At 45.1% G+C, this 12,391-nt stretch overlaps 2 protein-coding genes across 4 annotated transcripts in view; both read left to right on the forward strand.

Moving 5' to 3' along the window:
• IGSF5 (immunoglobulin superfamily member 5) overlaps positions 1–10,572 on the forward strand; it is a 40,681-nt gene extending 30,109 nt beyond the window's left edge. For all 3 annotated transcript variants that reach the window (XM_073887050.1, XM_073887051.1, XM_025863576.2), the window contains 3 exons: positions 994–1,094; positions 2,600–2,673; positions 9,555–10,572. In XM_073887050.1, coding sequence (XP_073743151.1) covers positions 994–1,094; positions 2,600–2,673; positions 9,555–9,650 — 271 coding nt within the window. In that variant the 3' untranslated portion in view covers positions 9,651–10,572. The remainder of the gene's footprint in view (positions 1–993; positions 1,095–2,599; positions 2,674–9,554) is intronic.
• Positions 6,451–6,941, forward strand: LOC112816827 (small ribosomal subunit protein eS27-like). The gene has a single exon (XM_025863577.2). The coding sequence runs from the start codon at positions 6,515–6,517 to the stop codon at positions 6,767–6,769; it is 255 nt and encodes an 84-aa protein (XP_025719362.1). The 5' UTR covers positions 6,451–6,514; the 3' UTR covers positions 6,770–6,941.
• Positions 10,573–12,391: the final 1,819 nt, after the last annotated feature.

Below are 12,391 nucleotides of genomic sequence, written 5' to 3' on the forward strand. Positions count from 1 at the left end.
TGAGAGCTCTCACCTGTAATAATTTTTACAGGTGGCATGGAATTTCATTTTAGAGATGTATTGTCATTTTTTTTTAATTTTAATTTTTATTATTTATTTATTTATTTATTTGACAGATAGAGAGAGAATACAAGCAGGAGGAGTGAGAGAGGGAGAGGCAGGCTTCCCGCGGAGCAGGGAGCCCGATGCGGGGCTCGATCCCAGGACCCTGGGATCACGACCTGAGCCGAAGGCAGACGCTTAACCGACTGAGCCACCCAGGCGCCCCGAGATGTATTGTCCTTTATTTCACTAGTCCCCTATGGTGGGACACCTGGGTCATTTGCACTTTTTGCTATTATCAATAGCTCATGAATGAACGTTCTTTCAAGTAAATTTTTGCACATATCTTTGGTTATTTCCCTATAATAAGTTCTTAGTGGTCAAGCGTGAATATCTTTAAATATTTAGGTATCCATTGCCAACTTTTCTTTCCCTGGGAGGCTACATAAATTTTTACTTTATTTCAGAGATTAGCACACGTTTTCTATAAAGGGCCAGAGAGTAAATATTTTGCTTTTGTGGGCCACGCGCTTTCTATCACAATTACTCAGTTCTGTTGTTGTACCATGCAGACAACCATAAATAATATGGAAGCAGACAGGGGTGGCTGTGTTCCAATAAAACTTTATTTATATAAAAGGGGGGTGGATTTGCCCTGTGGGTCATAGTTTGCCAGCCCTGCTTAATTTGGTCCCTGGCTTCTGGGGGTTGATTATCGACCGGGGAATGGAGTCCATGGGCCTATCTCTCTCTATCTCAGTGGGAGTGTGAGCAGGCAGACCACCTACAGAGTCATGTTGGTGGCTATGAAGTGTCCCTCCTGACGTTGTGGTGGGTTCAGCGTGCAAGAATGCTCTGGGTGGAGCAGACTGAACCGAATATCCACTGCTGATTAACCTTTGGCTTTTTAAAATGGTTAAAATAAAATAAAATAAAATGGTCTAATTCCAGGAAATCTGCAAGCATGAAGACAAACAAAGAAACTTCGGAGACAAACGTAAAAAGTGGGAGTGAAAACAATGTCTACAGCCCAGATGAGCCCAGGACCGCCAGTGAGTGGGCGGGTGGGGCATTCCGAAGACCTGGAGGGGAGTGTGGGGGAGGGGCTGACTGACCCTGACCAGCACTGCTGCACACTGGCTGCACCAGGCAGGGGACTCAGCCCTTGCTGGTCATTATTTTTTGAGTAATTTTCAAGAAGAAGGAGAAATGTCAGGACTAGAAATATTCTAGGATATAGAAATATTCTATAAAGAGTAAAAATCCACCTATATCTCCAAAGTTTAAAATAAAGTGGGATGAAAATTTAAGGGCTTTAAAATAAATTTTTTTATGCTTTCTCTTTGTTAAAGCCTTCTACCTTTATTTTATTTATTTATTTATTTATTTGTTTTATTAAAGATTTTATTGATTGATTGATTTGACAGAGAGAGGCACAGTGAGAGAGAGGGAACACATGCAGGGGGAGTGGGAGAGGGAGAGGAAGGCCTCCCTCCCAGCAGGGAGCCCGATGCGGGGCTCAGTCGCAGAACCTTGGGATCATGCAGGACCCTGGGATCATGATCTGAGCCGAACGAAGGCAGACACTTAGCGACTGAGCCACCCAGGCGCCCCAAAGCCTTCTACCTTTAGTAAAGCATATGAGGAAGCATTTTAATACATTGAGGATCACTTTCCCAAAATGTCAAATAAAACCAAAACTCAGAGAGAAATCTGTTCCTCTTGAGCTTTGGAGGGTGTAGGAGAATGTTGAAAAATGAAACCCAATTTTGAGAAGTCTTTGTAGCACCCGAATGTCTTCCCTTTCGAGGACACAGTCCTGGTGGGGGCTCAGCCACTGGCAAGGGGCTAAGGGTAGGGTTTGATGTGAGGTCCTTCTGGAAGGCAGATGAGAGAGGAGGAGAGTACGAATGGGTGGGAGAGGGAGACCTGGCCCTAACAAGTTGCCTGGCAAAACAAATTCCACAGAAAGACGTTTCGTCAATCAGTTCTTGCTGAGAGCTGCCCCCGCCCCCCCACAAATTGTTTTCAATAAGATTAGGGCTGCCCTCCTGGCCCATTTCTCCCATGGTGGCCTCCCACGTTCATTCCAAATGGCTCACTTCAGATTCTTAAAAATTCCACGATGCTGTTCTGATCATGGCTTACAAAATTTCCTGTGGGTGAATATTTATTTATTAGTGTTTTGAGTAGTTAATCAAGTAGCTTGACCAAAATCATGGCTCAAACCAAACCTCTCTGTGTTTTTGTCCTTTTGTATCCTGTGTTTATATTCCTTGGTCAGCATTAAAGCTACAGATTCACCTTGTCTCTGGATGAGACTAATGAGTCAAGGAAGGACTGGATTGTGAGTTTGCCATACTTTTATTTCATTAGAAAGATAAGATTTGAAAAGTATATAACCTCAAGGGAACTCTAAAAACAAGTTTATGGCTAAGGATTGCTTTATGCTTGGGTTACTGTATAAAAGCAAATGTGTTTCCTTATAAATCAGAATTGCTAGAATATTATTTGGGCTTTGTTACTTATCACTCTAAAAATCATTCTTCTGTTGCAGAGCTTGCTTCTCTCACTTCAGAGTCCCTTGAATCCAGTGTTTGGGAACAACACAGAAATGGGCAACCTTATCAGGTGACTCAGACCATTTTCCCCATTTCGAGTTTTTTTTTTTTTTTTTGTCATTTAAAAACACTTGCCTGGTGGTAGGTGATTATAAAATGGTGCTTGTTTTATGTTCATGATGGAAGAACGTGGCCTTTGCTCACTGGTTAACCTGTTAGCATGGAGGACATAGTATCTCTTGCACACAGAAGTGTAGGTGGGGGCTTGTAGATCTTGGGGTATCTCTTACATGCCCACTTAGAGATGCTGAGTGGGCAGCTGGATGTACAAGTCTGGAGCTCCAGGGGAGGAACACTAGTTGTAGATATTGTTGGTTGTTAGGCAAACTCTGATGGGCTCCATCCTTCCAAAGAACATGAAGAACACAGTCACCCAGGAACCGTGAGGACATGGTATGTTGCTTTTCTGACACGGAGTTAGTGTTGGTTGCCACAGATGAATGAATTGGAATGCATACACAGAAAATATGATTCTTTATATCCACAGTCATATTAGGCAAAATATGTATTTTCTGACCTCCTCAAAGACACCTTCAAATGAGAAGCACTTTGATGTGACTCCGCGATGCTGTGCCTGATATGTATGGATGTTCTCCCCTTTAGCTTTTGGAAAAGGCCCGCTTGCAGACTAGGTTCCCGACAGCATGTGGCATCTGAGGTCTTGGCTGTGTTCTGCCTATGAGTCGCTATCTGTTTGAGGTGCTGCCGCTGGGAGTGCTTGCCTAGACCCATCGTTCTTTCTTGGGGTAGTTATTGACTTAGGTTTCCGGGCAGCTCCAGGCCATCATATTCCTCCCTGCAGTTGGGCTTCAGCTCAATCCATATGTCTTGCCAGTGATGTGTTTCTCCCAGGGCTTTGTGGGGGAGGCGAGCTTCGACTGATGCTCAGCCATGTATCGGGAGGACCTAAGTGATGCCTTTAGTGGAAAACCAGTGGTAGCCAGATGGGAAGACATATGAAGGGTCTGTGGCACCAAAGAACATTGGCCTAGGTGACAAACTGTTGGGTTCCTGGTACAAGTTCAGGCTATATCCTTAGGCTGGGTGGCAGGAAAATGGAAAGGTAGATTTCTTCCCATCAAGTCTGCTGTCTTTGGCACATGTGTCTTCTGATGCATTCAGTCTGGCCCTGGGAGAGATGGCAATAGAGATGCAACAGGTTCTCTTCCGAGGGACCATCTCTTGAGTAAGGGGTAGCTGGCCAAAGGGAGTAATCACCAGGCTGTGAAGGATGTTTCCTGTCGAACCTCCACAACTGGACCTGAGTGGGGCTGTGGGCTGATGGAAGGGTTCTCTTCCCAGAACTAAGCATGGTCACCCAAGAACACATTTCCTCCAGCCTTTATTTCTGTGGCTTTTCTATGGTTACCTTTTACTGTCACGTGTCTTTCCACCAGACAAGCCAAAGTGCTTACGTCTGGGGTTGGGGGCATGGAGTAGGCAGGGAGGGAGTCAGAAAAGGTCATGTCAGATGGTGCCCTCCTGAAGTAGACATGAGGACAAAGGGGAACTCTAGATGCTTTTGGATACAGGAATGGAGAATGACATTTTGGAGCTCGGAGTAGATGCTTCTTAGGCTTGAAGTGTTTTGAAAATATGCGGGGAGAGAAACTTAAGAAGTTTCTGCTACTTGAACATGTAACCAGCTAATAATCTATTGGTGGAAAAAGAACAGTCGCCCGGAGGTGCTGGGCCCTGGGGGATGGTCACGTATATCTGCGTTTCTTGAAGTGTCTGACAGCCTTCTAGGGGAGGTTGTATCTCGACCCAGAGCATCAGGGTCCTTAAGAAACCAATGGAAGACAAGGAAGATGAGCTGTTTTTGCCTGGGATAGAGACTGGGAGGGGGCTATTTAAACAGCTGGATTCTTCTACTTAGAGTTGGGGCACCTTAGTGCAAGCACAGTTTTGAAGCAGTCCATCTCTGTTTATGAACCAAGGGGTGCCTCTCGGGGCACCCTCTCGGGGATGGGCCTAGGCCCTCCCTGTCTGCAGGTTGTCCATTTGGAGAATGTGGACTCGAGATGTGGGCTACACTTTTCGTGAGCACGTACGGAAGGGAGGGAGCAAGATGGATGGTGGAGGAAGTGGCTGGGCCTCGGAGCCCACGGCCCAGAGAGGACATAGTCCTGCATGTGGGCAGCTGGGCCAAGTGGTCAAACCACTGCCTATAGAAGAGGTCAAGGTGAGCTGTAGCACAGAGGTGACTTTAGGACTTCCCAAGGCCAGGCCTGCAGCCATGCCTGGTCCACGCGGCCGAGTTCTCACTGTGCAGGAGGACCTTCCTCAGAACGCTTTCTTTTCCTAGCCTTTCTCCATCCTGTAGGGAGCCTTGACCCCTAATGGCCCAGGAGAGGCAGCTGAGAGCTTCTCAGAGCCCCTTTGTTTCTCTTTCATCCCAGCCCTCTCCCCATAGGCCTCAATGTGCCTCCAGCCTGTGACAGAGCCACCCGTGCTGCTGTGGGGTGTGTCCATGCACATGGGCTCCAGTGGGACTCCTGCCCGAAAAGCTGGCTTGTCAGAGTTTAGGGTTGTTGACTCCAGACTACACGATTGTGCAGAATATCTGCACTAGCCTCAGGTCCTGAAAACCCTGTAGCTCCAGCTGAGAGATTTCCAGCTGGGAGTGAGCCTGCAGCCAAAACTCTTCCCAGTCCCCGTGGCGGTGGAGCTGGTGGGGGCAGACGCACGTCCTATCCGTGGAGGCCAGGCGCGGTACATCAGCTGCCGAGGCTCCCATTTCGTATTACTAGGTCTCACAGTGGGGCGATCGTGGCTTTGCCAACAGCACAGCCACTGTTGAGTCCGTGCCCCCGTCCTCCCTTCACGCTGGTTTTCTCGTCTGCTCAACCTGCTGGTCTTATTTTCGCTCAGCATTTTTGGATCTTAACTAACGGGTGGCCACGGACCACGTGCAGTCTAGCGCAGTATTCCCAGGTGCTCATTAAAAAGTTATTTGTTGAAGTGGAGAATGTCTCCAATGCCTAGAATTATGCTGTCACAAGCTAGGCAGTACAAGGCGTGCGCGTGCAGTAGGCACGGTCGCTTTGCGGATAATCACAATCCAGTCATGACAAGCAATATTATTAGACTGGTATAGATGAATATGCTGCACAAAAACGCTGTGTTTTGGGTCACTAAAAAAGGTATATAATTCCACATCACATTGCCACTTTGCTCATTTGCAGTCTTGGGCACTTTGGTTTTTTTCAAGGGTATTCTGTTCAAACACAATCCAAGGAAGGGAAAGTCTGAAGGGCCAGGGGCTCCATATGGGAGCTGTTGACGTGGCCTTTAGGATGCCCAGATTCTTGGTCCCACCTGTGGACCCCCCTTGCTCAGTGGACTTGGGTGCAACCCGAGTGTGTCTGAGTTTTAAGACAACATTGAGTGATTGTCTAGGTGACTAGGTCTAAGGGTAATTGGCTACCTCATAGCAAGATGGACATGAGGGGCTGCTGGGACAGTGTGACATTGCTGATGACCACCTTGCCTACTTTGTAACTTCACATCGCCTGTGAATATGATTTGGCTAGTGTTCCAGGGCATTCACGACACCCATGCTAAGTACATTGGGTAGGGGTTGCACTGGACCCTTTCCAGGATTGGAGGGTTCCTGTGCCCTTATCGGAATCATGTGGGTCCCCTGTAAGTAGAGGAGGGTCCAGCCCTGAGCCTTGAGTGTGTGCCCACACCTGGCTCAGGGACCAGTGAAGTGCTCTGAGGAGCAAGCAGTGTCTTGGGGTCATTTTCATCCTCACCTTCAAGACCACAGCTTCCAGGGATCGCGTGCTGCTCGCTAGGGGTGTCGCCTTAAAGATCGGGACTGGCTGGGATTGCGAAAGATCAACATGCCTTTGGCTAGAGATTTACTACACCCGTCCTTGGAAGAGGAAAAGAAAAAACATAAAAAGAAACGGCTAGTTCAGAGCCCAAATTCCTATTTTATGGATGTAAAATGTCCAGGTTGCTACAAGATTACCACGGTTTTCAGCCATGCTCAGACGGTGGTTCTTTGTGTAGGCTGTTCAACAGTGTTGTGCCAGCCAACAGGAGGAAAGGCCAGACTCACAGAGGGGTGTTCGTTTAGAAGAAAGCAACACTAATGATCCACACAGCCTCTCGAATTTGTGTTATATCGCAGAAAGCCTTATCAGTTCAGTAATTCCAGTTATCTACCAAGATAATGTAATTATGTTTAATTTTGTAAGGTTTACAACAGTGATGTCCTATTTTGGTGTCAGTTTTTCAATAAAGTTTTGATTATGGGCAAAAAAAAAAAAAAAAAAAGACCACAGCTTCCAGCCCCACCCAGAGTTCCACGTCTATGTCTGATCTCCTGATTGTGATGAGCCTCCAGGCACCACATCATCATGCAGCACCGGGCATGATTTTAATTATGTCCTGTACCCAACAGTTACTGAAACAGGAAGCTGGAGTTTTAACACTTAGGATGGGCTACAAACCCCATTTGTTGCTGTACCAGCCTCCATAACTCTTGCTCCATCGGTACCCTTCTGATTGAGGTCCAGAATGCCAGAGCCCCACAGTCCCTTGGGGAAGATCAACCTGAGATGTCGTGGGGAGCCTCTTTTTCACATCTCTTGGTATGTCCAGATGCTTTCAGTGCTGACAGCCCTGAGAAAGCTTCAGAAGCGTGAGGGCTCTGCTCAGGGACAAGCTGGCATGAGTCAGGTCTGTTGGTGACTCTGGGCTGTAAACACACAAAAAAAGTACCTGCTGGCTGCCTGGAGCTCCCTGCCTTGCTCATCCCCACCTCTAAGCCCACTCCCCTGCTAGGGTTCTCCCCTAAACATGGCACTTTTCACCAGAGGCTGAGAGATGGGGGGCAGTCCCTGTTCCTATCACTAACTGGCAGAAAGGAAGGATGTATTTCCAGTATCCTGGATCCCAAGGAATGCTTGCTGAGCATGGAGGTACATCCAGTCCCTCTAAGCTTCCGTATCTTGGTAACTTGCTGCTTTAGCAGTAGTTCTCAAAGGAGGGTATACCTGAAGCTCTTTGGATGTTTGTTAAAATGCAAAGTCCTGAGCCTCTTCCAGCCTTTCTGGATCAGAATTTCTGGGAGATAGGGCCAAAGAATGGATAGTTTTGCCATGTTCTCCAGGTGATCTGCTTTGAGGACAATATTTTCATGGCCCAAACATGACAGCGTAACAGACAGGCACAGTACTGTTCCTAAGGGCAAGTCATCACTGAGTGCAGGGCTTTTCCTTAGAACCGTGCGTGGGGAATGACTTCTACTCCACAAGCTTGCCACAAAGCGTGGAGAGAAATTTGGGGTGTGATGCTGTGATGAGTGTCAGATGGAAGGGTCTTGATGCTGAGGCTCTTCACAATCTAGGCTGCACTGTCGTGGGGAAACACTTTTTAGAACCTGTGTTTTAGGTGGGTCCTAAGGCACATTACCTTCACTGTGGATGAAAGAGAAACAGGATTTTAGGCTGCAGAGACCCCACAGCATGTAGTAAATTGTAGGAAGGATCAGAAAGGAAAATAAGAAGTGACATTCCAAACTGATGTATACCAAAATGTGACGCTTCTCTCCACTGATGATTCCTATCCAGGCTGGACTTACACTTAGGGTACGTAATACTGACTTTATTTTCTAGAAAGGAGTTTCTGTTGGTGAAGTGCTGTAAATGCAGGTATAACTGCCAACAGAACACGTGAGGACAACACTAATAAATAAAATTAGAAAGTCTTACTAACAATTACAGCTAATGGGAAGGGCGAGTACCCTTTGTTTTTATACGAAGTCATGGGCTTTGCAAATGCTTTACATCTTGGTGAATAGTTAATACAAACAGCCCTCCTTTTCCTCTCCTCTTTCCAGGCCTCAACTCCCTGATAGTCAATTTTTCTGTTTATTTTGGGCAACTCTGTTTCTTTCTCTCCCAAGCCTGTCAGTTTTGAAGGGTGAGTGCATGAATGACTTGAAACACTGTGGATCGAGTCTTCCCTGCTAATCACCCCTCTCCCAAAATAAACAGAAATACAACCTTAATAAATTTAGAAAAACAGCAACGCATTTGCACAGCCCAGCAGGGAAAACAAAAGGCAAACAACAACTGCAAAAATGTCAAAGCATTTTCACAGCAGAAGCCTGGTTCTTAGAGCACGGTGGTGAGGTGGCTCCAGCAGGCTCTTGTTCTCCCTGCATGACGGGGACTCATTAAAATTAAGACTGTGAGCCAGAGTGATTTTATCCTCAAGACTTACTGACGTTCCATTGCAACATAAATAATGCATGGTGCCCAGTTACATTATTTAGGATGTGCAGTGCAGCTGAGTCAGCAGTCTCAGGACTGGCAGGAAAACATATTACATGTTTTGCAATAGGGCAGTACTGTTGGGCAGGTACTGGCCCCTCTGGAGGAGTATGTGGTTTGCTTGGGGTCACGTTACCCAAGGAGAATGGCAAAGACCACATTTCTGAGAGGAGGCACAGCACGGCCTCCCGAGGAGAGAGCAGGTGGACCTGTACAGTCAATTCAACTTTGTCCCTCGCCTTTAGGAGGAAAGTATGTTTTTAAAGAAGTTTAGACATATTTTATATTTTCATACAGAAGTTAGAATTTCCATAGGAAGATTAAAAAAACAAACAAACCAGAATAGTGCATCTTTGCTGTCATTTGCCTTCATACAAACAAATATGGGATTCTTTGAACTGCATTACTCGTAAGGCCCTGAACTCAGAAACTTCTGGAGGGTGTGGTTATTGAAAATAATGCAATAAAGGAAGGACATCTTTGGTTCCTCTCTGGGCCCTCACATTTCTTCTTATCTGATGAGTGGAGCTGTCAGCTCAAGTTTGCCTTTTATATTGCTCTCCACTGATTCAATGCACCCCCTTCCCTTTGTTACCAGGGACCTGACCACCGGTGGCCGGGACCCGCAGGTCGCCCGCAGGTTTCCTTCATCATGGCCAGTCCTAAGACTGTCAGGAACGTAACTTTGGTCTAGCGAAGATGTCTCTCCAGTTCCATTCTGCACGTGGCTGATGACCTGCATCACACCAACATGGGATCATCCTTCCTCTCTGTCCCAAGGCTGGGCTCCCGCTTTGCCAGTGTTATGGGGACACAGCGAGGCAGAAATAATCAGAATGAATACTTCGTGGGGGAGAGAAGGAGTCTGTTTCGCACCTTTCAGAGTAGAATTTGGCTTTTGAAATGTTTCAAGATTTTCGTGAATTCCACCAAGTAACTAAGTGAAAGCTGCAAATTCATCATCTTAATTTACTTGTCACTCGACACTCCTTGTGAATCCCATCAATGGCGGATAAACCTCTATCTTACCATGACTTTTAAAATATTTTTGTTATCTTACATAATATGAAGACAATATTTATGTATGTTTAATATGTGGGGCATTAATGTATATTATCCGTGAAAAAGGAGCATACACATTAGGATCAATCCGAAATCTAAGATTTCCTGGAAAATCAGAACTTACAGGTTAAGAATAAGATTAAATTCAAAGCCGATGTGCACACTGTGAAATATCCCATTATTGGATATTTATATGAAGACATTCACTGTTATCTGCTCCTTGTCAGGCTTGCTCTCATGTCGTCTGATGAGTTAGATGTGGATTATGCTTTGTGGGGGATGTACCTTACATACCACAAATGCCGTGAAAAAAACTGGAAATGGGTAACATGTTCTTTAATAAATAAAAGAGAAAACACCAAAGAATGTTACTGCCTTTCTGAGTTCCTTACTATACAGGTGGTAGTTTAAAGAATCCTGATGCTTTGGAGACGTCTATAAAAAAAAGCACATCTCCATATTAGTCTTTGATTATTGTACATTTGCCCCATGAAAGTTAATATGAATGTTGCTCTGATGAATAAAATTGCTGCCTTTTCCAGATATTTTTTTCCGTGTGAATATTGTCAGTGCATTTCCTGCCCACCCATCTCTTCATGTTTACCCCAGAGGCAAGACTGTTATTTGGCGAAGCGCTGTGCCAGTTGGTACAGATTTCTGTGATGATTAGTAATTAAAAACTGCTCAGTAATTAACAACATGCCCAACCTTAGTGCTGCTAATGTGGAATGTGACTCTTAAAATGTGTTAAGATTTTAGTGCTGCCTTAGGGTTAGTCAGTAGGGATGACAATCGCTAGTATGTGCTGAGTGCCGAACATATGTTAGGTCCAGGGAGGAAAGACGGGGCGACTCACCGGGACCCCGTATCCTACCTGCTTTCCGTGCACAGGCTCCTTCTGCAGTAAAATAATATATGTACTTCTTCCTATAGAATCAATGCATGTTTATTATAAAAAATTAAAAATACACTTAAGAAATGATTTTGAAATCACCCCTAATTCTATTGTTCAGAAGCAGGTATTTTTAGGTAAGTATGTATCTGCTCACACACACATGTGTTCACATAGATATACACACATACATATTTTGTGAAATTTGGATCATCATAAACCTTATTTCATAGCTTGCTTTTCTCATTTGACACTATTCTGAGGATTATTTCTATTAATAAATACTTGCCTACAACATTTTGCTTCATTTGCTTAGTAAAAATATCTTCTTGAAGTACAAGTCCAAAAAAGTACACAAATTGTAGGCATGTAGCTTGGTTACTTTTCACAAAGCATATGGTCCTTGAGTGGGGACATGCAGAACTAGAGCACCCCCAGCACCCCAACCTCCCCACGCCCCTCAAAACACTGTCTTCCCCTTCCTCCAAGGTCACCTTCCTTGAAGTTTCCTTAAAACGTGTTAAGATTTTAGTGATTCCTTAGAGTAAATGTTGTCAATTCATCATGGTGATGTTTCTCATCACTGAACACTCCTGCTTGCTAATCCACTCAATGGTTGACAAACCTATATACCACCATGATTTATAAAATATTTTTATGATCTTAAATCCCATTCCGCCTCTACCTTGAACCCCCTCGTGTGAATCAACCACTAATTCCAGGGCTGTTTGCTGGCACACATGGGGCTTTGTCAGGTGTCAATTCTGATTCACTGGCGCTCATAAGGCTATCTGTTCTGAGGTGCTTGAGTTCATGCTGTACAGGTTGTCAACTATTTTAAGTATCACCACTGCTTAGAGGATCCTGAAAAAGATGTCATCTCTTCTAGGACTGTGTCCCTAAGGGGAGGGAATTGGCTGCCTATTTCCTTTGAAGTAGAGCTAAAATGCAAAATGTTTGAAACCCATGATTACTGCTGTATCACTTTCCTAAGATATCTTTATATGCAAAAACACTGCTAATTCACCAGCTTAAAAACTAGACTCTTGCTTATTATAACTCCTTTACTCTGTGCCAGTGTGGTTCTGTCTCCCAGCACCATCCTTGGATGGGTACAAGTCAAGGGGAAAGACAAGAGTGTCACAAGACCCTTTGGGCAGAGTTGGTCAGTGAGTGAACTCCATACTCTTCACTTCATGGTTTGCTCTCCTTAAACCACCACAGAGCCCCGACCCAGAGACAAGGCAAATGTCATGTCAGTTATGCCTTTTGTAACCTTTACAGAAGCTAGCATTCTGTATGCATTTGGTAAATATTGAGATCAAGCAGGTCAATATTGAGAAAGACAGTATATCGAAGTGTAACGAATATTCGCCACCTGCCTGCTATAAGAATCGTATTTCTGTGGTTGTTTTAGGAGTCAGTGGGAGTTGCCTGTAGACTATCATTGAACTTTAAGTTTTGAACTCTGCAGAACAATG

The sequence above is a fragment of the Callorhinus ursinus genome, unplaced genomic scaffold (genome assembly GCF_003265705.2).
Source record: "Callorhinus ursinus isolate GAN/ISIS: 27379988/994484 unplaced genomic scaffold, GSC_fseal_2.0 scaffold75, whole genome shotgun sequence".
Classification (NCBI taxonomy): Eukaryota; Metazoa; Chordata; class Mammalia; order Carnivora; family Otariidae; genus Callorhinus; species Callorhinus ursinus.